The following is a 25,373-nucleotide window of genomic DNA, read 5'->3' as shown; positions in this document are numbered from 1 at the left end:
TTACTTGCCTACATAATCCAGGTACAGGATTGGGGCCACAGCCACTCTTGAGAGTCTGCCCTTCCATTCAGTTGAGGACTCAGCCTCAGATTGTCTCCTGCGCAGGAATCTCCACACGAGATGGAGAGACTGGTCAGTCAGCTAGGGGCTGCTTTAACTTACGCTGGCTCGCTACAGCTCTGTATACTTGTTGAGCATTGGCTGAGCGCAAGTGTGCCGTGTCTTGCTCCTGACACCATCCCTAGGCCAACCTCGGTGTTTGTGTGCGCGCATGGGAGGGAAGGGTGTCAATTGCCATAGGGCCTGGTTACACTGGTTTCTAGCGGTTAAGCTCCTCTGCACTAGGGCAATTCTCATCCAACCAGTTAGGGCCAGATTCCTGAGTAGCACAAAATGGCTGGAACAGAATAGATAAAATACTATATATGACAGAGCATGCATCTCTATTAATAGCGCACGTGTGTGTGTGTGGGCATACTATAATGCTGCACTTTAAGATGAAACATTTCACCTCATAATGAACATACTTCTCTTATTCCCACCCCCCAACCAATAAAACAGGAAAATTGGTTTCACAATACCACAAAGTTAAAAAATATTTAATTTCATGCGTGGGGGGAAAAAGCATTTACAGCATTTTACAAAGTACATTCGATAAGGTGTCCTGCTTTCCAAACCTGCAGTATTATCTTCTGTTTCATATGGGCTAATTCTTCCGAAGTAGAAATGATTTTAAGACACTTGATGCACTGATACTATAGTGAGTATCGATGTTTCCGGCCAAGAGTGCTATACCAGTGATAGCAGCTTTGATCAGACTTGTGAAAAGGCAGGAAGTTGCAAATGTGTTTCATTACACCACTTGGCCTCCTGAAGCATTTGCTTTCTAACACTGGCCTCAATCCTGCAAACACTTAAATATGTGAGTAACTTTAGGCACGAGTGGTCTTATTTAATAGGATTACTTACATGTGTAAAGTTACTCATGGAGCCAATTCAACAAAGCATGTAAGCATGTACTTAACATAAAGCACATGATTAGTTTCTGTTTTGCTGATTTGGGAACTGTGTAGCAGGAGTGAGTACCCCACATTTGGAGAGTGTGGGTCTTTGTCTCCCTCTAGTGCAGGGGTTCTCATACTGGGGGTTGGGACCCCTTGGGGGTTGCGAGGTTATTACATGGGGGTGGTCACAAGCTGTCAGCCTCCACCCCAAACCCCGCTTTGTCTCCTACATTTATAATGGTGTTAAATATATATAAAAGTGTTTTTAATTTATTAGAGGGGGTCGCACTCAGAGGCTTACTATATGAAAGGGGTCACCAGTACAAAAGTTTGAGAACCACTGCCCTAGCAGCTGGTGCACAAAAGAAGATGAACGTCTACTACAGCTGACTGCTAATAGAGTTAGTACTTCAGCTCAGGCAGCAGCAACTCACGCATTTACCAGTGAACGATGGCCCATGTGGAGGGGTCATTATATTTACAGAATCAGGGCCTAGCCCACTGCATAAGGAAGAAGAACTCTGTTGCATTGACTGGGATTATAAAAACCCATGCTGTGTCGTTTCCAGTGAATAAAACATCGCTGTTTCATCTGAGTTGCCAGCAGTAAGATTGAGTGGCCTGATTCACCTGCTTACTCCCTTCCTGGAGCAGGTGGGCAGGGAAAGGGCTGAGTCTTGCCTCCCCTTCTTCCCTTACTCTGTCTAGAGAAGCCACGCCAGCATGGGTAGAGGGTTGTGTGCAGTCCTTTATTGTAGGTGTGGCCCACAGAAATCACTGCCAACTGGGAGCAAGCAGGGGAGGAACTGTGACTCAGCATCATGTCTCTGAGTCACCTTGCCTCCTGGAGCTACTGCTGGGGGCATGCAGTTTAGGGACCAGCCTTTGCTCAGGGCTGTTTCTAAAGTCAGTTTGTAGCCCTTGAAGAGGGGCTGGTTTGGAAAATACATCCACTGGAGCAGGCAGATATGGAACAAAGAAGCTAGAGTAAATGGACCACATGCAGTTCTCAGTTATGAAGCATCTGACTGGATTCACAGCAGCATAATGGAGAACAGGATTTGCTCCCAACGCATTTAAACACAGGTGTAGTTACAGTGTCTCAGTTCTGGTCCTTGTATGGACAGTACAATCCCCTGTTCCCAAACTCCACCCTGCATGATGCTTTCCAGTAAAGCCTAGTCTCCCAGCTCCGGTTTGATCATGACCTGCCCATCCCATAACCCTAACTGGACTAGTACATATAGGGCAAGGTAGGACACACCATACTGCAGGAACGGCCAAGCACTGGACAGAGTGATGCATATACATTTCAAGTCTCAGACCTTAACAAATACATTATTTCTAGCAAAAGCCAGTAATCATTGGCTTAAACAGTCTCTCATAAAGTTATTTTTTTCAAGAATAAAAAAAAATATAGCTGTCCCTGCAGGCTGAATCATACAAGGCCTCTGGTTCCAATTAGGGCCTCAATCTTACCCTCCAGGAGTCAGCTTTCTAGATCCCAAACTCTGTTCTCTTATGTACAATTTGCTGGCTAATGATATTTGGCCTGGTGTGAAGGAATTATACAGAGATTTATAGGCTACAATATGAAGTCTGATGATACACAATATCACACTTGAGCCTCTTCCCTAAATAAGGGAAAAAATTACATCTACAGGATAGAGGATTGATAATATTACAAAAAAAAGCAGCAGCAAGATTTGATGTAAGCAAAGTGCTTCTACTATACATTAGATGAATGTACTTTCCAATACCCTACAGGTAAAAAAAATATCCATGGTATCGTATTACATTCTTTCCCTCATTCTATTTTATACAGCAAAACACTGCAGGCAAAGGCACCTGCGGAGTGATTTCACCCACACCCTCGGAAGGGAAGGTAGAGGAAGGTCCCAATGACCAGGGCTGTGCATGCTTCAGGAAGGGCACTCTGGTGAAATTCACTCCTGTGCAGGGCCATGCACCACATAAACCCTTCATGGAGTGAGGTGGTGAGAACGCTTCTGGGCTCTCCCTCAGTCCAGGGGGCGGAGTTCGCCCCTTGGGGCTGTTGCCTTACATGACATAGCTGCATTTAGAGTTAGATAGCTTCTCCACTTGCAGAACTAAACCTAAGGGCAGCACTGCATAAGAGATCCAGGATCAGGCCCTTGCATACATCGCTCCTAGGGAAGTTACTGGCAGTTTCTGTTTGCACAAGGCCTGTAGGATCGAGCCCACTGGCATTCCTGCATCTGAAACCCTGCCAGCCCCAGGATGACACAGCCTCGTGACTGCAAAAATCAAACAAAGAGGCAAGACCAGGTTTCCCTATGGCATCACAGTGGGATGTTTCACCCACGCAAAATCATTTAAGGAGGGCAGGAGAGAAAACTGCCCTCCAAGCCTAGGGATCTATCTCAGTAGAAGCAGGGCGAACCTGCACAATTTGGCTACTGTCAGGGTAGTTCTTCTTAATGTTTCAAAAGCTCTCCCTTCCCCCTCACTATTTATAATAAGCCTCTCAGCAGCCTGCAGTGGAACGAGGGGTCTGTCATCCCCTTCTTGGATGTACGCCCAGGTTTGTTCTCATAGGGCTCAGTCGAGCTGATCCATGCACCCATGCAGGTAAATATGTGTGTGCCAGATGCCTCCTTACATCCCTGCAGAGGAGCTGCTGAGGGGCTGCTCCTCCCCCTCCCACACAGGTGGGCAGAGACTTGACTCCACTCCCTGAAACACTACTGAGCCAACATGGAGGGGGAAGGCAACTGTGCCAGGAAAAGGGCTGGCAAGGCTCACTTCCCTTATGGGCCAAAGAGGGATAGGGTGACCATATGTCCTGTTTTGGCCGGGACAGACCCCTTTTTAAGCCCTGTCCCAGCCATCCTGCCTTTTTTTTTTTTTTTTTGGACAAAAAGGGGCATTTGTCCCATTTGCTCGTCAACTTGATCAGCTGCGGGGGGAGGCAGGGCTTGGGTGAGCATCAACGCCAGCCCTAGCCTCACTTGGGGAGGGGTCGGGGTTGGGGGGGAGGTCTCGGGTCTAGCCCCATGCAATGTCCCATTTTCCCTTTGAGAAATACAGTCACCTTAAGGTGGGACCAACTTGTGACTGCTTCCGGAGCAACTCAGCCGTGTGCTGCCACTTAGGGCAGGCTGCAAAGTACCAGTCAAAGCACTGGGCCCTGGAATGGACTTGGAACATGGAGGAATTTGTTTAGAAACAGCCTCTAGAAGGAGTTCCATGAACCTTGCCAACAGATCTTGAAAAGTAGGTCACATTTCAGCCCTACCCATGCACGGCCTCATGTTGCTCATTGTTCAGCGCCTACGGTCAACATTACCCCACTGGCCCTCAGAGACTGAGAATCAAATCCAGATGGATTGGCTGGGAGTCAGATTTTGTTCTTAATTAATTAAAAAAGTGATTGAGGACAGTTTGTTTTTTAAAATCAGGCCAGTGAATGGGGAAATTGTCAGATTCAAAATAATTTAAAACATTTTTACATTTTCCTAATAACCCTTAGAACTCTTTCTTCATGGAAAGTCCTACTGACTATAACAGAGTGATAAAAACACCAAGCACAACAGGACCCTGACTCATGAGTGGAGCTCCTGAGCTCTATGGGAATACAAATAAATAAATAATAATAATAATAATAATAAAAAAGGTTTTTTGAGCCATCTGACAGAATTTAACAGAGAATTATGGGCTTGATCCCATGCCCATTAAAGTAAACAGCACAACTCTCCCTGATTTCTGTGGTGCAGAATCAGGGCCTAAATTCCTCCTGCAGAAGCCTCCAGAATCATAGAATATCAGGGTTGGAAGGGACCTGAGGAGGTCATCTAGTCCAACCCCTGCTCAAAGCAGGAGCAAGCCTCAATTTTTGCCCCAGATCCCAAATGGCCCCCTCAAGGATTAAACTCACAACCCTTGGTTTAGCAGGCCAATGCTCAAACCACTAAGCTACTCCTCCCCCTTGATATTCTCTGTTCAATTCTATGGGCAGGATTCTGCACTCCCACCGGTGTCACTCTGGTGTAACTTCATTGACTTCTCTGGACTTTGTTCCTGATAAGAATCAGGCTCTAGGAGCATTCAGAGTCCTTTGTACGGATCCCCATTACATTTCTATAAAACCCAAAGCAGCTGCACCCCTGCAGCACTTTAGTGCAGATGCTACTTTGCCGACAGGAGAGCTTGTCCCGTTGGCGTAGTTAATCCACCTCATGGCTATGCTGGTGGGAGAAGCTCTCCCATAGACCTACCACCGTCCACATGAGGGGGTTAGGTCAGTATAACTACATCTCTCAGGGGTATGGATTTCTCACACCCCTGTGCGACGTAGTTATAATAATATCGGTCTGTAGTCTAGCCCTGGACGAGCTCAGGATGAACTTCGCCCCTGCATACAGCACCTGCACAGAGTCTATGTATCAATGAAGTCCCACAATGACCCCTTTTGAGGCCTTGAGAGGTGCACAGCCCTCGTGCTAGTCTTGTGCGCTGGGGTGAATTCCACCTCACGCACGGCTTTTCTACCCTTGATGCTCTGCAGCGTCATCTAGGGCCTGATCCTAGAAGGGACAGAGCTGAAGGCACTCTGCGCTCTGCAGGCTGGACCCTTCGTTAGCAGCACATTGGAACTGGTCACAGGTTGGCATAGCTAGGGATATGAGAAGACAGTTACTTACACCCCCACCTGTTCTGTTCCCACTAAAATCAGTGACAAACCCTGCGCTGTTTCAGTGGGAACAGGATCAGGTGCTGAAGAACAAGCGTGTGCTGAGCTGAGGGTGCCATTGGCATCAGCATCATATAGACACACTTATCCGCTGAACAACGAACGAACACACAGAGGTCTTGTGGCCAGCTTCACTGGTGAATGACCTACAGGGACCTTACTGTATCCAGAGAAGAAGAATGCCTTGCACTTACACTATTTTACAGGTACAAGAACGCCAACCCAGCATGGCTGCATTGTAGTCACGTCCTTGACTGGATACCTTGTGCTGAATCAGGCTTTCACTCCTTGACTGTAACCATCTAAGGCACAAAACAATCCTAATCCACCCCTCTGAAGAGCTGGAGATGTTGCTATGGACTTTGCCTCCCATCTCCACCCCCACAACAGGATTGCTTTCCCCCTTTGACATGAATGAGACACCTATGCCGATCGTTCTTTGGTCCTGGGTTTGTTTCCCTTTGCTTCACGCCTGAATCCCTCTTGGTGTCTGTCAAGCTGTAAATGGCTTCCACGGCTACACAGCATCTTTCTCTTGTGCTGAGGAGACGGCTTCCTTGTGGGATGTTGACAGTGCTGCTTTCAGGGCCAGCAGCGGGCACCAGAGTTCGCTCACATCATTCCTCTGAGGCAAGTGAGTTACTACCCCAAGCTCCTCCACTACCAGGCATCCAATCAATAACGGGGCGGGAGAGTTTGCTACGATCATCGATGCCGACGTGTTCCAAGGGTGACCCCCAATTTCGAACTCCCTCCAGCCCCAAGCGTGGTGACAGCCACCTATCTCCACAGTCAGATGGTCATAAGTGCAGCTTAGAAAGGAAAGCCCACACTGGCCCCCTAGCTGACAATGAGGAGTGAAGGATCCCAGCCCAGACTGAGGTCTGCATTTCAGAGTGCAAAGCTCTGTGGGTCTGTTTTTTAAACACCCCGCCCTCCCCCCCCATATCCTTTTATTTTCCACCTGCATTTCCCCTAACCCGCCGCAAGGGACTAGAGGCTGCAGTTCATGAATGGATGTCTCAGCAGGTCCTCTGCTGTGGGCCTCCGCTTCTCCTCCACAAAGATCTGCTTGAGGAAGTTGCGACAGGAGTCCGAGACGCCGTCTGGGAGCTGGGGCTTGGTCGGCTGGGTGGCAATTTTGAAAATGGCCGCCATGGCTTCAAATTCCGCCCAGGGTGGCTTTTCTGTTAACATCTCCACCACGGTGCAGCCCACGCTCCTGCAATGGAGAACAGAGGATTAGAAAAAAGGAAAGAGCAAGAGTTTCATCCAGCCATTGTCCTGGCTCACTCCCTGCCCCTAAACCTTTCACCCAAAACTATCCCCTAGATGTGAAATTCCCTAAATTTAGGGCTATAAAGATACCACAGACATATCACTTTGGAAATGGAAGTCCTCTATTTACGTGAAATTCGTAGAAATTGCAGAGGGCCAGCACACGTGCAGATACTTAAGTCCCAGTGAAGGCCTAAGTTCAAGAGGGACGTAAGAACAGGGCCCAGTGTATATTCTGCGATTCAGCAGATTCTGCTGTAGGATTTGCCCCTTGCTGCAGAATTTGCTCCACACTTTCAGCTCTCATTTTGAAACCATGTTTCTAGCCCTTTTGTGCAGATAGATGCGAAGCATGTTGTCAAGGTTAAGAGACCCAGTGACGTCTGCTTGTATTTGCAGAGAGACAAACAACAGATCTGAAAGGTGTGACTTGTTTCAGGCACTTTAACGGATTGTTAACTCCAATCTGTGGTACACTGAAATCTAGAACTGGGACAAAACAAAATAAATTCAATTTAACCGTAAAAAATAAAACCAGAGCAATTGTAGTGATTGCATTATACAACTTCACAGTAAATTCAGTCAACCCTCCACTTTTAAAACAGATGCTGGCTTCCCACCAGAATGCTGCAGCATCTCTATATGGTCCCCATTATCGGAGTACATCATGATCTTTAATGCATTTATCCTCATCTCCCACATGAGGTAAGGCAGTGCTATTATACCCATTTTACAGCTGGCGCACTGAGGTCCAGCAGTGTTGCTCTGCTCAGCACTGCAAGGCCTAAATGACTTAGATGGCTAAGGCCATCTCTACACTACCACTTTTGCCAATATAACTTAAGTCGCACAGGAGTGTGAAAAAACACCCCTCTGAGCGACATAAGTCGCACTGACAGAAGCGCCGGTGAGCACAGCGCTATGTCGGTGGGAGAGCTTCTCCCACCGACATAACTACGGCCGCTCCTGGAGGTGGTTTTATTATGCCGACAGGAGAGCTCTCTTCTGTTGGCACAGAGTGGCTACACGAGCGATCTTACAGTGGCGCAGCTGCATTGGTACAGTTGTGCTGCTGTAAACTCCCTAGTGTAGACAGAGCCTAAGTCCCATTTTCAAAAATGACTTAGGAGCCTGAGCCTCACTGAAAGTCAACACAGAGGGAGCAATGCCTGAATACCTTTCAAAGTCAGAGCCAGACAGACTAAGAGTCAGATTTTATTAATGTCTGGACGTGCAGAGACGTGCCTAGTGGGATTTTCAAAAGCGCCTAAATGGGTAAAATGAGTTAGGCACCTTTGAAAGCCATGCTAAGCACCTACCTGCAGCTTTAGATACCTAAATACCTTTGAAAATCAGGCGTTACGGGTCTTGCCCAAGGTCAAAGAGTCTGACTTGAACCCAGCCATCTCCAATCCCAGGTTAGAACCCTAACCATTGGGCCATCCTTTCTTCCAGGGGCCTTGCTGCAGAATTAAGGTCCCACTTGCCATGGAGTTCCCCAGAGCCTTGCTTAACTGATTCACAGATTTGTGCTGGTCCTCTTCAAAGGGGTGAATTTCCCCCCTTAACAAAGCGAAGTATACAGGCCTTAAAGGGTACGTCTACACTGCAATTAGACACTGACGGCTGGACTGTGCCAGCTGACTTGGGCTCATAGGGCTCGGGCTAAGGGGCTGTTTATTTGCGGTGTACATGTTTGGGCTCAGGCTGCAGCCCAAGCTCTGGGACCCTCCCACCTCACAGCCTGAGCTCTAGGACCCTGCACTGTAGCAGAGCTCAGGCTGCAACCCGAGCCTGGACATTTACACTGCAATTAAACAGCCCCTTAACCCAAGCCCAAGCCCATTGGCACAGGCCAGCTGCAGGTTTTTAATTGCAGTGTAAACATCCCCAAAGAGGGAGGCCAGCTCGGGGACATTTTGTACCCATATTCATTGGCAACCGCCTATCTACCTTGCACATTACGTTTACTACCAAAGACATCTGCAGCCAAACAAGGCTTTGCTCCCTGTCTCGCTTCATCTCTCATTTGCATCTGGGAAGGAGGAGTCCAGAAAAAGCAGCCTGAATAATAAAAAAGGGCAGAGGCAGAAAAAAGCAGGACGGCTGCCCAGCCCTTGGGGTGGAATCCTAGCAGTGCGGCATTTCCTCAGGCCTCATTTACACCAGCTTGGCAACCTTGGCTTGTAATCACAATGAATAAAACGTAGCTGCACTTCCCACCTATCAACAGGTGGCAGTAAGGCTGTCTGCCAACAACTTCTCAGGCATTCTCCCCAGGCTTCCCAGTGCAAAGCAGTTACAATGGCTGGTTTCCACTGAGCCTGGTTGTTGGAAGAGTCAAGGGAATATGTGCTGTGCATACAGTATTTTTGTAGTTCATTAGGATGATTACTGTTATTCCAGCTGTTCAGACTCAGGGCCCAATCCTGCAAAGCTCAAGTATCCAAAATGTCAAGAGTCGCCAGCAATATTGGATGCCTCCAGTTTTGAGATCCCACCTGCAAACCTTGACAGCCAGTTTTTCAGAGCTCCTGCAGTTCCCAGGGAGGGGAGGGTGGCTCTGTTACTTCAAGGCAGGTTCAAGGAATCTCCAGCTGGACATCCAAAACAATTGGGGCACCCAAAATCAGCATCCAGGTTGGAAATTTCCAAAAGTAAGTAGGGATTTGGGGTGCTTCCATTTTTGGGTGTTCAGCCTGAAACACCTAAAAGGAGCCTGAATTTCAGTAGGTGGTCAGCACCCACCCTCTGGAAATCAGACCCTTTTTAAGGGGTCTCAAGTTAAGCATCTAAAAAAAAATAAAAAAAAATCACTAATCGCTACTGAAAATCTTGGTAGTCAGTTCTAACTATAAGCACACTATTCCAGCCACTAACCCATAGTGTCTTGCAAATGCTAGTCATACTGGTTGGCTTTGGAAAATCAACCACTGTAATTCTCGAAGGGATGAACAGATACAGGCAACATTAGAAAATTGCAGTGCTGACCCACTGCGGTGGAAATTCTGCCCTGGGATTACTTTGTTTCTTACCACACATCAGCTTTCCTTCCATAGCCTTCTCCACTGATCACCTCTGGGCTCATCCAGTACGGTGTTCCGGTGACAGATTTAATTCCAGTTCCAGACATGCAGATGGTCTGGATGCGTTTGCTGGCTCCAAAATCGCCTAGTTTCACATTCCCAACAGAATCTCGCAAAATGTTGGCACCTAAGGGTCAAGCACAAAAACCCAAGAGATAGAATTGCAACCTGGGTCAAAGCAGCTCCAGCATGGGAAGGCTCAGGCAACTGGCCAGCATTTTCAGAGTTGGAAAAGATGACATTTAGCTACATGAAGGCACTATGCTAGGGACCCCCCCCCCCTTTTTTTTTTACTGGAATTTGCAAAGAGGCCTATCTCTTAGTTCCCTGAAAATCCCACCCAAAGCACTTTACAGACATTAGTAAACTCCACAGCACCCCTGGGAGATAGTAAATAATTAACAGGAAGTTAAGCTAAGTCACAGAAAAGGTACGGCCAATATCTTCCAAAAGTGGCTTCTGATTTATGACAGGTTTCTGAGTAGCAGCCCTGTTAGTCTGTATCTGTAAAAAGAAAAGGAGTACTTGTGGCACCTTAGCGACTAACAAATTTATTAGAGCATAAGCTGCATCCGATGAAGTGTGCTGTAGCTCACGAAAGCTTATGCTCTAATAAATTTGTTCGTCTCGAAGGTGCCACAAGTACTCCTTTTCTTTTTTCTGATTTATGGCAACTCAACTTGAATGTCCATTACCTCAGGCCTGGTGCTGAGCTCATACAATTGAAACAGGAGCCAATGGGGGCTCTCAAAATGAGTATTTCCAACTGGACACTCAATATTTGGGGCATACACACCCCTCCCAAGTCAGAGGTCACTTTTGAAAATTCTGGCCTAAGGAACTTGTTCAAAACCACACAGCAGGTTTAAGGCAGAGCCAGGGCTAGAAACCACATGTCTTCGCCTCTAGAGCTGTGCTCTGACAATAAGGCACAGAATCCTACTTACGGTGCTACTAGATGAGAGCAAGGTGGTGATCTCGCAGTGCAATCCACTTTACCTTTAATATCCCGGTGAACAATCATGTTGCTGTGTAAGTAGAAGACTCCCTGCAGAATCTGCCTGGTGTACTTCCGGGTGACGTTCTCGGTCAGCGCACCATATGCTTTTAATTGATCCTTTATGGAACCCTATTGGAAACAAAACACATACACAAACCAAAGGAGTGAATGATGCGTATTGTGTCACGTAGGCTTTTATATTTCTGTGACCATTTTCTGAGAGACAAGCTGGGTGAGGTAATATCTTGTATTTCACCAACAGAAGTTGGTCCGAGAGACACACTTTTGAGCTACACACCGCTCTTCTTCAGGTCTAGGAAATGTACTCAGAATGTCAGCTAAAGACAAGGTGGAACAGATCGTTTAGCGTAAATAGTTAACACATTTCAAGGTTTTCTGGTTTATTTGCTGGTTTATAAAAGCTTTACTGAATCTAACATTGAGCTATAAAAAAGGAATATACGAAATCAGAGACACTGATAAACATAACGGAGCAAGGATCATGCCTGGACTACAATATCCCCACGGGACAGATGAGAAAGGGTCAGTACTGTACACATAACCCTTGCTATCTCAGCACAGTTCTCTATCCCCCTCTAGTGGCTGGATCATGTCATTGGTCAGTGTGTTTATGGGAAATTTGTCTGTATAACCATGATCCTCTCCACTGCTTGAGCGAAAGGAACACATCCATTAGTTTGGAGCGGACTCAGAGACTTCTACACATTGCCTAGACACTGAAGCAGGACAAAGAGACACCTTCTCTTAGCATCACATTTCCCCAGGCTGGGGAAGCTCAGCTGGAGCTACCAATATCCACAGGCCTATATGGGCAACCAGATGTGACAACATCCCTGGTTGGATCCGCTGCCAGGATTGATCCTAGGAAGGTTGGATCTCAAAGCATGAGTTTTTACTGCTGAAGGTAATGAAATGGATTCTTTAGCTCAAGCAACAGGTGCTCAGGCTTTTAGGTCTACAGCTCCCTGGCTCAATCTCCAGGCAAGCCAGCGAGAGTGGTTGTTCCACAGAGAAGATTTACACTGAAGGAGCTACCCAGCTACAGGACTCCAAATGCTGGGGAAGGATTCCATCCTGTCTGAGGGAAGCTTGTCCTGGCCCCTGTTTTATGGATAAACAGTCTCCAGAGCTGTCAGTCTGGCACCTTTTACCCACCGGGGAGCAGCAGCGGTTGTCTGGGTTCTCGCTCAGAGTCTCTCACTGACATTCTTATTGTCCCTGACCTCACCGCCCTGCAGCCTGAGCTCTTGCTTAGCCCTGGGTTCCTATTTTGCTCCTTCCCACTTTAAAGGGAGTGGTCAATGGCCTTCCAGTGGGAGGAACCTATCAGGGGCCCTCCCCCCTACAGCTGGATATCATCTGGGGTTCTGTAAATGTCCTCTGATGGAAAATCTTTGCTTAGGCATTTGAGCCCTCCACTTTTCGACCTTCTGTGGATCTCAGTTGGTGGGGTGGGCACTGGACATGAAGGTTGCACTGAGGCAGGGCCCTTTTAAGGATCTCATCTTGCACTAGAATCAAATAGACCAGCCCCTTTCACCCTCAGATCATTTAAAGGAGGATGCGGGTTGTGTGTATGCAGAAGACACTCCAACAATTGTTTAAATGGGTGAATTACAAACGGACAGGCTGTCGATGCCTACTAGAGCCAGGCATGGTGCAGAAGGCCCCACGCAGACCCCACACAGCTCTTGCCTAGCCAGCTGCATTAAATCAGAATCTCAGCCAGATGTAGCACTTCAGAACTGCTGCTCCGTACAGCTTGGGAGTTGGTCCTCTCCCACCAACAGTACAGAAAAAGCAGAGCCCTGGACTGAGTTGTGAAATAAGCTGTTGCCGTAAAGTGAAAGTCAATCTTTAATTGGCCAGAGCGCTAGTTTATCGGAAGGAAAACAAACATTCCGATCCAGGAACAGGAAACAGCCCCGGCACAAATGCTGGCTTCCTGGCAAGCAACAGACATAAGGATGTTGTAGAACAAACAGCGAGGGGACTGATTACACTGCACTGGGCTTTTCCTTTTGGTCCCATGCATGGGGGTTTATGTCAGGGATCAGAAAGATAGCCTCCAGAAACAAAATGGGCTCATGGGGCTGTGGTTAGAAAGATGGGATTGTGCTAGGGGGCTAGTTCAAATTGTCATTCATGTCGTTCTGATGGGGCATTTTCTACCATGTTTGCCAAATACCAAAGCTATTTGTGACTATATAATCGAATGGTCCCTTCTGGCCTTAAAAATCTATGAATAAACACAGGTTTGCTCCCTCACAGCCTAGAGGACAAATCCAGAGATGATGTGTAAGAAGGTGTAAGTACCACATGGGTAGGTGGGGCTGAGGGAGCCAGATCCTCACCCAGTGTAAATCAGCACTGCTCTGTTTACATTAGGTGAAGCTCTACTCCAGGGACTTTACGCTGGTTTAACTTACGTGCTAAAGTAGTAAGAAAAGATACAAGTTACATCCCCTGCGCCACTTAGCAGAACATCAAAACATCTTGATTTTATATGGCCCCTGGAAATATTTCACTCTGCACGAACAGAGTCGTGACCTGGTGACGTCCTGACATGATAAAACAGCATCACCACAAGATGACTTGGTCTCCAAGGACCAGATAATTAGCAATGTTGTGTTTTCAAAGTGCACGTATCAGAATAAATAAATAACCCATGATAGCTGTGTGCGGATCGTACTACAATTAACCTTTCCCAGAGTGCTTTGTAATAAATAACAAGGGATGGGCCCAAGCCGCAGAGATTGGATCCAGATCTGGATCCAATCCCAAATTCGGCAGTGTTCACATTCCAGGCTGTGTCACACAGATAGGGCCCTTCTGCAATGTTCATATCAGGATCTGACTGCTCCAAATTTCAGGGGCGTTTGGAATCTGGATTTTAATTTGGCCCATTTTAGACAAGGGCCAAGTTGCAAAATTTGACTTTCAGATCCAAACTTCATCTGAGCTGGGAGGTGTTTGGATTCAGCTCTCTGGTTCAGGTCCATCTCTATAAATAACCACATGGATTGGCTGCAGTCACACTTACCCCTGGCATGTATTCCACAAAGATAGACAACTTCCTCTCCTCCGGGTCCCGCAAGCAACCGTAATACTGGACTATCCTATCATGGCGGAGGGTCTTCAACAGCTGGATCTCACATTCTAAGGCATTTACCTCCTGCGACGATACAGAACGTTACACGATGAAAAGAAAGACCTACGAACGTCTCATCGCCACAGAAATACAGCCACATTCAAGCTTCCTCTCCTAGAGGATTTCTGAAGCACTGACTATATCCCTAGCACTGTACAAGACCCAAGAAGAAAGATGGCTGCTCTCCCAAGGAGGTTACAGCCTAAAAGACAGACAGGATGCACTGGGAAAGGCAGAGCAGGGACTCTGCTTGGGATTGTTAGAGAGAGATGCAGGCAGGCAGAGATGTACTTATTCCCTTGTTTCATATGGGCAGCACCAAGCTTTCAGGAGGGGTGGGCATGAGGGAAAAGCAGAGGCTGGGCAAATGGACTATCCAGAGATGGGAGTGGAGGGTGGTGAATGGAGCCCTGGGGCTGGCATCACAGAAGAGCAGAAAGGAGACTGGCAACGTAGGCTGGGCTAGCATCATGCAGGTCCTGGAGTGGAGGAAGAGTGGTCACTGGATGGCTTAGGCCGTGGCAGCTGCCCATGGCTCTGTGGCAAGTCATGAACAGCTCTGAGCCAGGATGGCCAGCACAGCACATACAGGAAGTATGCACGGCATTCATCCATCACCTAGTGGTGACATGGGTGACAACAGATGCCAGTAGACCCCATCTCAGGACCTCCATCCCACTCAGCAATATGGGAAGGGCAGGATGATTGTGTCCCCGAACCCCCGGCACCAAAAGACCACCTGGTGGCGACTCCCTCGCCCCCAGTTGTGACCCGCCGTTCGAACAACCCCATAAGCTCTTCAGGAAGGCTCAGTCCAGCCCTCACACTCACCTTGCTTGTCTCTTGACTGTCTGGGTCAAAGGGCACCTGCTTCACCGACAGCTCCCTGCCAGTGTCTGCATCATAGCAGAGATAAACCTCTCCGAAGGCCCCTCTGCCAAGGAGCTTCCCCAACCTCCAGTTCACTGGCGCCTGCAGGGCTGCAGGAAGGACATGGATGGCACAGTCAAGACACAGCATATGCTTCACCGGACCCTTTGCAATGCAGATCTAATCTGCTATGCAATGGGTGGGGGCACCTACCACAAAGAGCAACGCTTAGAGCCTGATTCCCATCCCATTCACGCCACTGGCTTACCCCTGATTTACACCAGTGTAAGTGAGAGCAGGATCAGGCCCAAGGATGTACATTGATACAGCGCCTTCTCTCCTGCAAGGGCTGAGAATGCTTTGCTGTGTAATGGTGGGAGTCCCGTCTGCGCCCCTCACTGACGTGCAGCCACTGCTGGAGTGGAACACGAGCGCTGGTTAACAGGGCACCGCACTGCTATTCGGCAGTTCAGAGCAGAAAGTGGAGAATCATTTATCCCACTGTAGCTGCAGGTGGAATGTAATTGCCCAGGATTGAATTTGCCCAGAACACCCCTATCTTTATGGAAAGTGCCAGGAGATCTTCAATGACCATGAGACGTCGGGGTTTTCTCTTCGAGCCGTATCCCGGGAGCACAGCGCCTCGGAACACCATGCTGCGGCACTGGTTCAGTACTGACTCAGGACTGAGAGGGAAGTGCCATCTGCTTAACCACCCCAGCCCCTGAGTTCTCCTTGGACACTTCACCTACACCAGCGCCGCCTGACCATACTTAGAAGACAAGATCACAGCCTGAGATTCTAAACAGCAACCTGCTGAAATTCACTCACAGTTCCTGGACTTGCTGGGGGACGTGCTGAAAACCTGCAGTCCCTTGTCACAGTCAATCCACCATTTGGTCCTGTGTTCCTCGTACTGTAAGGTGAGGAGCTTGCTGTCCCCATTGAAGCTCTTTGTCCTGCTGGAAGGGACGAGCTGAAACCGATTCTCCTGAGGGGCGTAACTTCTTGGGAAAGTCCTTCGGCCTTTGTGAGGAAAGCAGGAGAATTACTGACAAGGACATGCAACGTCTTGTCATACACTCAGACTCTGTCTGAATTCAAAGTGTACCTGTTTCAATTGCTTTGCTATGGACGTGTAAATTGCAGAGCGCACCAAAGCATTGTGCTCTAACTGTCCCATTGAGACGCTGCTGTAGTGTTCACACAGGGCAGTGAGAGCCTAAGTGTCCGGTGCACTCTGCAATTCATACCCCCTTAGTCCATACTGCACCACAGTGTAGACAAGCCCTTGGTTAAACTAATGCAAAACCCTGCGAAGGCATTTTTAAGTTGATTAAAACCTTAGGTTAACTCGTCAAGGAATCAATTTAAAGTAAATCAACAAAAGCCAGGTTTAAATCAAAGTAAGAGTGGCCACACACTAGTTTCCACCAGCTATACATATTCACAAAAAAAAAAAAAAAAATTAAAAAAAAAGAAATCACAGTGCAACTTGGAGTCTAATTCCCAGTATTTACTCAAAGTTCTTTGAGGCAGAGCTGGAGCACCCACGGAGAAAAATTAGCGTGTGCGTAGCACCCACCGGCAGCCAAGGCTTCCTCCTTCCCCCGCTCCAGCACCTCCTCCTGCTGATCACTCCCCCCACTCCACGAACAGCTGTTTCACAGCATGCAGGTCGGCTCCAGGAGGGAGAGGGAGGAGCGGGGAGGGGGCGGAAAGAGGCAAGGAAGAGGCGGGGCAGGGGTTTGGGGGAACGGGTGGAGTGGGGGCATCGAGCACCCCCCCCAGGTAGAGTGTAAGTCAGCGCCCATGGAAAGGGTCATCTGAGAGAACGGGAGTTAGGGGGTGTCTGCGCAGTGCTTTAGTCCACGCCAGAAGGACTGGCGTGCTGCGCACTAATTGGCCCATGTGGACCCTACTGGTGTGCACTAAAAGTTCCCTAGTTTGTGTTAACAGTCCCATTTCAAAGAGTAACTACATTAACACGCACTAGGGAACTTACAATGTGTGCCAGCAGTTCCCACATGGGCCCAGAGCAGTTCAAATGACTTGCCCACGGTTACACAGGAAGTCTGCGGCAGAGCCAAGAACTGAAGCCAAGTTGCTCCTGTCCGGGCCAATGCCCTATTCCTTGGCTTAGGCCATCAGCGAGCCTTTCCCCCAAGCCTGCATGCACTGGTCATTGTCTCACCGTCACTATAGTCCTTGCGGCTCTGGGAAAGGTGATATTGCCTGGGGAAGGTTCCACCTTTCCCGAATCGCTCACAAAACGGAATATCGAAATCTGACAGGAGAGAATGAGAAAAGTCTCCGTTAGATCAGCTCCGTGAGGAACTCCTGGAGCATTTCTTGTTGGAAGTTCTGTTCTTTACATGAAATGCAATGGAGAGACCAGGCAGAAGATTGTTCATTCCCAAGATGGAACATTCTCTATGGCTCATTTCTGAAATCTGCCCATCGCGGATAGAAGGCTGGGGTCAAAGGGGACTGATCTTGGCCCCAAGAAGCCAACGCAAGCTTTGCCAGGGACTTCAATAGGAGCAGGCTATGGGCCACAATATTTAAAGAAAGGCTCAGCAACCCAGTTCATATTTATTTCTTCAGATGGTTTGGCCCCATCACAATTGCTCCTGCCTCTTTCTAAGCTAGACCTGGCTTTCTTGGAGCCATAACTTCTTGTACGTGACTGAGAAGAGCCATTGTTCTGCAATGGGGTACATTTTCTTACATCTGTCTCTCTTGTTTTCTCTTTTCATCTCTCTACTTTCCTCCTCCTCCCATTGTTTCTGGTTGCCTCCTTTCCCTTTTCTCTCTGCTCGACCCCACACATTTTCCCAGTCTTTCCTAACCCCTTTGCCACGGTCCTAACCCACACCACAGCTAGTTTCTCCACCTCATTAGTTAGGGAATTTACACGGAACTATGCCTGGTTCTATTCAGGGTTATAAATCTCTCTGTTAGGAAACTAATGAACTTCCATACTGGATCAGACCCAAGGTGTATCTAGTCCAGTATCCCATCACTGACAGTGGCCAGTGCCAGATGCTTCAGAGGAAAGTGCAAGAACCCCAGAGCAGGCAGATGTAAAATAATCTGCCCCTCATTAAGGGGTCATGCTGAGCCACAAATGTTTGATTAGTTTAATTCCTGGAGCATGAGGTTTTATATAATCAGAACAACACTAGAGAGAGAAAATTAGGTTAGATACAAGAGATTACATTGGGTAAAAGAGCTAAAATTTGAGTTAAAATGAGATTACATGAGAGAGAAAGGGATGGATGGATGGACAGGGATAGAAACATTTATAATGAGACATACAGGATGCCATCACTGGTAGCACAGAACAACATTAGATTAAAATATCTTCAATTCCCTCCCCCTCATCTTTCACCTCCTGTTTTTCCCTGATCAAATCCTGACTAAACAGCTTATTCTGAAGGATTGTTTGTCTTAGCCCCAAGCCAGGAGCTGCTCCTTGGAGGCTGTTCCTGGCATCCGCCTGACTTCAGCATGATTTTAGCATTACTCTAGTGCTTGGGCAGAGCACACAATGGCTTGGGCAGCAAGAAAAGCAACAAGGCCAGGTCACGAGGTTAACGACAAGCCATCCGTGAGCAGCGATGCGGAGTCGTGTTTTCAAGTGAAATGAATTCACCGTCACCGGGGACTTATTAAAACTTCACTGCAAGTATTGACTTAAAGCTCAAGTTCTGTGGTTTCGATCTCTAAGTGCTGCCACAAGCCAAAAGTGTGTTATCAGCTATCGGCAGACAGCCATGTGTCCCTCTTTTAGTGGCAAAAGCCATCACAATACTATGAAGTTTCCATGACTTAACCAGTTGGACATTTATGCTCAGCTGAGCATTAAGCTAAGATCCTTGCAAGTTACCAATACACTTTCTGTAATGGCATTTCCAATGGTATTGATTGTATTTCTTATTAATGCAAATTGAGAATTTTTTCCCCTTTGCAGTATTTTGCAATCCAATAGCAACACAGGACATAAGAATCTGGAAGTGAGACTGAGTAGAATCTGACTATAAACAAAGGTGAAACTGAGTAGCTTATTTTCTTCTTCCCAAATGAGAGAAAGGCAAGAAGTAAACAGAATAAGCAGGAGGGCCCAATCCTGCAAGCGCTTACTACTAGGCAAAGGGCCTGATTCTGATCTCAGATCAGCTTACATTGGTGTATCTCCATTAACTTCAGTGGAGTTACTCCTGATTTAGACTGGGGGTGGGAGAAGGAGGAAACTGATTTCAGAATCAGGCCAAAGAGGAGTGGAATCAGGCCCCATAGCATTTTGGATCCTCATTTGTCCTGTTCACTTCAAAAGGGTTACAGTGATCATTAAGCTTGGCAGTATCTGTTTGCAGCACTGGGACCTGAGATTTTAAAATGTCTCTAGGTTTAAGAATTCTTCTTCCGTATTTTCCACAGTATGCATCCGATGAAGTGAGCTGTAGCTCACAAAAGCTTATGCTCAGATAAATTGGTTAGTCTCTAAGGTGCCACAAGTACTCCTTTTCTTTCTAGGTTTAAGAATTGCAGTGGCTACTTATAACACGAGCAGTGAAGCTGGTTTGTTTGTTTTGAATGATTTAACCCAGTAGCATTCCGTTATTATGTCTGATTCACACAGCACTATTTTGAAAGCCCACATTACTGCTGCATGGCTGTGCTGTTACTTTGACACTAAACCCCAAGTATCCTTACCCAGGCAATCAAGACTGTCTTTGGGTTGGCTCTTCCTTCTGGGAACAGGGGTTTGGGTAAAGGGCGGGCTGTGGGAAGAGACAGAAACACCTTATTGTTTCAAACAGATTCAGTGACCAGAATCGCGTCTGCATTCATTATACATCGATAATATTACATTCTACTTTTACACAGAACGAGGCAGAATGCACTGAACTCCAGACAAATTTACTATGCAAGCTTCTTTCATTCAGGCCCAGATCCAGCATAATACTTAAGCAGGTGCTTAACTTTAACCAGGGGCACTCAGCGGGAACACTCATGTGCTTAAAGTTAAGCATGTGCTTTGCTGGAGAACTCTCTGTGCACTGAATGAGGCAGGGACCCTGTGGAAAGACAAGCACAGGATCCTGTAATTATAGACTGTACCACAGTGACATATATGCACGAGGGAGCAGAACTGAAGTCCTCATTTCTTGACAAGTGAGTGCTCAACTTTGCAACTTTCCTGGTCTTTTAACATCACTTGATTGGCATGGAATTACACACTGACACCCCCGTCAGCCACACTTTGTACATATGAACCTGTAGGGGCTCCCTTTTGCTGTAAAGCTGGGAATAAGCTACTTGCTCCCTGCATTATGGAGAATCCCATGAGGTGCTGAGCACCGACAACTCCACTGAGTCTACTGGAGAGTGGAGGGAGCTCAGTATGTTACAGAATCAGGCCTTTAAGCTAAGCCCAGAGAACAGATCACTGGACAGGGATTCAGGCTTCCTGGGTTCTAGTCCTGGCTCTGCCATTGGCCTTGGCCAAGTCGCATCCCCTCTCTCTGCCTCAGTTTCCCCATTTGTAAAATGGGGATAATGATAGTGACCTGCTTCATAAAGCACTTTGAGATCTAATGATGAAAAGCACTACATAATACTAGGTATTAACAACGTTTTTGCTATGGAGAAAAATGGCAATTTTCATAACAGCCCATGATAAGCTTTCCTCTCTTCCCCGCATCGGTTAGCCTGCCTTATCACCACCTCCGGAATAAAAACAACATTGTCTCAGATTCCAAAGCCAGAACTGAAGTTGTGCTCATCTAGTCTGACCTCCTGTGTAACACAGGCTGCAGAACTTCCCCACAATAATTCCCAGAGAAGATCTTTCAGAAAAACATCCAATCTTGATTTTAAAATGGTCAATGATGCTGGATCCACCATGGGCATTGGTAAATTGTTCCAATGCTTAATTACTCTCACTGTTAAAAATGTACACCTTATTTCTAGTCTGACTTTGTCTAGCTCCAACTTCCAGCCATTGGATTGTGTTAGACCTTTCTCTGCTAGACTGACGAGCCCATTATTAAACATTTGTTCCCCAGGTAGGTACTTCTAGAGGGTGATGAAGTCAGCCCCTAACCTTGTCTTTGTTAAGATCAATATATTGAGCTCCTTGAGTCTACCATGTCTAAGGCAGGTTTTCTAATCCTTTAATCATTCTCATGGCTCTTCTCAGAACCCTCTCCAATTTACCAACATCCTTCTTGACTTATGGGCACCAGAACTGAACACAATATTCTAGCAGCAGTCACACCAGTGCCCAAAACAGAGGTAAAATAACCTTTCTGCTCCTACTTGAGGTTCGTGTGCTTATGCGCTGTAGGATCTCATTCCACTCTTTTGGCCACAGCACCACATTGGGAGCTCATGTTCAGCAGATTACACACCACAACCCCCAAATCTTTTTCAGAGTCACTGCTTCCCAGGATAGAGTCCCCCATCCTGTAAGTATGGCTTGCATTCTTTGTTCCCAGATGTATACATTTAGCCATATTAAAATGTACATTGTTTGCTTGCACCAAGTGATCTAGCTCACTCTGAGTCAGTGACCTGTGCTCGTCATTATTTAGCGCTCCCCCAATTTGTGTGTCATCTGCAAACTTTATCAGTGATGATTTTATGTTTCCTTCCAGATAATTGATAAAAATGTTAAGTAGCTTATGGCCCAGAACAAATCCCTGCAGGAGCCCACTGGAAACAGACTCCCTTGATGACGATTCTTTAGACACTTCTGAATCCATTTAACATGTGACATGTTAATTTTATATCATTCTAATTTTTACTCTCAATGTTGTGTAGTGTTGATTTGCATTATGCACATTACCCTCCTTTAAAGTATTTGCTCTATAACTGTAAAAATGTTTACTCTCTCAGCCGGATATTGATCCCAGGCGAGATAACGGAGCAGCTGATATGGCTAGCGGGGGGGAACAGATTACAGCTCCATGAAGCAGTTTGAGGTACAGTTGATGTAAAAAAGGCGGTGCAGAATGACAGCGTATTGGGACTTTGATCGGTGGTGACTGCTGAGTTCAGACTGAGTTTTCATTCTAAACCTTATTTTGGACGGCCTCATAAGGTCCTCAGAAAAAATCCCTCTGAGGTGAAGTTACCTGGAAGGAACTGAGACAAGACGGCTTTGAGTTATGGGGCTCTAACAAGGACAGGTTCGGCTGTTTGGAGAAGAGTCTTTACACCGGCCTTTGCTCTCTCCTAACTCAAAGACAGGTGGGCCGGCACAGCTGGAGCTGGTCAGGTGTTAATGTACAGAACATGCTGGCACAGAATTGGGTAACCCACAGAAAGAGCCCCCACGTTTCAATTTTCTACTCTTTTTGCCCACACGTGCAGGTTGTCCTCTCGGCCAATACCAGACAATTGGAAACAACATCTGCAGCACCTAGTGAAGGGTCCAGTTCTGCAGCCGTTCCTCACAGAAGTCCCTGGGCCAAATTAAAGGAGATCCTAAAGGAGCCAAGCACCTTACGTCTTATTTGCACCAGCTTGCCAATATGCGAGTATAAAGGAGCCAGATGATCTGCTTTAACAGACACCTTCCTACACCCTCCTGTTAGCTGCATTCCTTGAAGTGCTGCTCCCTTCTGTCCCCGCACCATGCAAGCTGCACCAGCTCAGACACCCTTAGACTCAGTGAACTGAGTAAGGGTGGTGTGGAGTTTAACTGAGTATGGCCTGACCCAAAGCCCACTGAAGTTGATGGGAGTCTCCACTGGACTTTGGATCAGGCCCTAGGTCACTCTAAGGGTTCGGAGGAGCAACTGGGCTGTGTTCACTGTGCTGTTATTCCAGGTGAACGCTATTTAGCCTTCACTGCGAAATCAAGGAGGAGCGGATGGGCTGGGAGGAAGGGAGCCCACGTTTCATGTACATTTGATGAAGAGTGATTGTGTGAGTGGAAATTATTACAAGGCACAAAAAGGCAATGGAGTGTTGGACTGAGAGAGATGAAATGTGCAAAGTTGGAGTGCACGTAAGGATCGGATCGATACAAATCGAACCTGCTCTAATGCGATGCTAGTATAATATAGTCAAAACAGTAATGGGGGAAGAAAGAAAATCAGTGATAAGGAAAATAAATGGCTTCCCAAAAGAAAAAGACATTGTATCTGAGACACTAACCTGCACTGGGGAAAGTTTGCTGTCACAAATGCACTGGCAGGTCTGGATTTAACTGGCAGCACTAACGATTGACCTGTAGTCACTTAGCACAATGTGTCTTAGTTGCTTCTTGCAGAGGAGCTTAGTTGTTTTTCCTCTGGTATCCTTAGCACCTGTGGAGGTGTGGATGTCTGTCTGACTGCTCAATTTACCAGGCTCAATTGAGAACATACACTATGGGTAGAGCGGAAGTAGGGAGCAGCTAAGGCGTTATCGATCCAGTGATATAGAAATCCAGAGGGATGAAAGGGGAAAAAGATCTTCCAAGAACCAGAGAAACTGGAGAGGGAAAAGGTCAGATAGGTTATCTAATCCCTTGCTAGTGCAGGACTGTTCCCATCCATCCTTTGCCCAGTCCAGTATTACATGACTCAATGCATGGTGCTTCCATAACTTCCAGAGGTAGACTATTCTGCAGGCTAACGGCTCTCTCATGTTAAGATTTATTTCTTGGTATTCAGTCTAAATTTCACTTAGCTTAGGTGCGGCCCATTCCTCCTAGTCATAACCCCCGCAGGACATCTTGAACAGTTCCTTTCCCTCCTTCAGACACTTGCATAGGAAGGGGTGGTGGTTTTATTTATGCAGGCAAGCCCACGGTGATGTATCTGACTTACCTGTCTATAGATCTGTCCAGGGACTGGCAGCTCCCAGAGAGTGATTCATCAGGGCTGATGAAAGGTTCAAGCATCTTTGGACAGCAAGGAAAAGGGAAAACATTGACACAACGTGCTGTAAACCCTGAATCGGAAAATCCTAATAGTCTGGCTTCGACAATCCTCCAGATCCTCAGCAGGTGTAAATCAGTGACTTACAGCAGTGGAGGGTCTGGCCCTGTACATCTGTTACCCCGTTCAATAGGGGATCTCAAAGCATTTTGCAAACAAATTCTTTATATCCTCTGACACAGTAGGGATGGACTCTTCTTCTTCTCAATTATTATTTACCTATAGGGAAATCGAGGCACGGAGGCTAACGTCCTGAGTTCTGAATGTGCACAGAGTCAGCTCCACATTTTCAGTGCTTTTGAAAGCCAGGGCATACGAGACTTGCCCAAGGGCACCTGTTAACCTGGGGCACACCCAGGAATAGAACTCTGGCCTCCTGACTGCCTGGTCGCTACCTTTAACCACAAGCCCGCTCTTCGCCTCTGTTGGTAAAGGGCTAACAAGGAGGTTAGATCAAGGAATTTACTCTGCTCTCCCCAGCTCAGCAAGTCAATAAATGCTGTAATTGTGTGGGCTCCTGGATGACACATTTTACTAGACTGTGTTAATTATATCTGATTGTTAACAGAGTTTTTTCTTTTTGTGAATACAGACTAACACAGCTGTTACTCTGAAACAACAGAGTTGTTCTCCTAGGTGGCTCAGGGAACCACAAGGCTACCCACACTTCCACTACCATGGCGTTTTCCCCATGCCACCCAACGGTGTTATAACAACAATCCCACTTAGTCCTTTTCATCTACAAGACACTTCACAACTAACAATTAACTAACACCCCACAGCACCCCTGTGGGGTCGGTGCTAAGCCCAGCTTTCCGAGGAGGAACTTGGCCAGAGCCATGGAGTATAGCAGGCTTGGAGCCGGAATTAGAAGCCAAGGAGATCCTCACTCCCTGTGCTATGCTCAGGGTACTAGAGCGTGCTTCTCTGTCCCTGTGATGTTTCTATGGTTACAGCTATTTAACTGGCTGCCATAGCAACACTCATTTGTTTGGGTAGGAGAGTCCCAGTGGAAACCGTAACTTCTCCCCCTTCACACTTCTACCCCAAAGACTGATGCATTGCAGCAATCCAGCCAACGAGGAGATCTCCATCCCTTGGGGCCCATAGTTGCCACCCCATGTGATGGCCACAGAGGGTCAGTGGAGAGCAACGGGAAAGTCCCCAGCAGCGGCTGAGTGTGCGGTCTGTCATTCCCTGGATCCCCAAACTCCCACCACTAGTAGGCCAGCTTCCCCCGGAGTTACAACCCCCATGTCTCCTGGGCTGGCCCTGGGGGGAACAGCTAC

At 47.2% G+C, this 25,373-nt stretch overlaps 1 protein-coding gene across 6 annotated transcripts in view; it reads right to left on the bottom strand.

The window, feature by feature from the left end:
* Positions 1-583: 583 nt before the first annotated feature.
* The window catches only part of LOC125631186 (mitogen-activated protein kinase kinase kinase 3), a 124,093-nt gene continuing 99,303 nt past the window's right edge, over positions 584-25,373 (bottom strand). For all 6 annotated transcript variants that reach the window (XM_048837479.2, XM_048837480.2, XM_048837482.2 and 3 more), the window contains 9 exons: positions 23,974-24,047; positions 19,865-19,932; positions 17,340-17,432; positions 15,977-16,171; positions 15,107-15,255; positions 14,168-14,299; positions 11,103-11,232; positions 10,053-10,230; positions 584-6,961 (listed from right to left, as the gene is read on the bottom strand). In XM_048837479.2, the coding sequence (XP_048693436.1) occupies positions 6,733-6,961; positions 10,053-10,230; positions 11,103-11,232; positions 14,168-14,299; positions 15,107-15,255; positions 15,977-16,171; positions 17,340-17,432; positions 19,865-19,932; positions 23,974-24,047 (1,248 nt within the window). In that variant the 3' untranslated portion in view covers positions 584-6,732. The remainder of the gene's footprint in view (positions 6,962-10,052; positions 10,231-11,102; positions 11,233-14,167; positions 14,300-15,106; positions 15,256-15,976; positions 16,172-17,339; positions 17,433-19,864; positions 19,933-23,973; positions 24,048-25,373) is intronic.

This window comes from Caretta caretta, chromosome 2 (genome assembly GCF_965140235.1).
Source record: "Caretta caretta isolate rCarCar2 chromosome 2, rCarCar1.hap1, whole genome shotgun sequence".
Taxonomy (NCBI): Eukaryota; Metazoa; Chordata; order Testudines; family Cheloniidae; genus Caretta; species Caretta caretta.
This window is presented reverse-complemented; position numbering and strand designations above follow the sequence as displayed.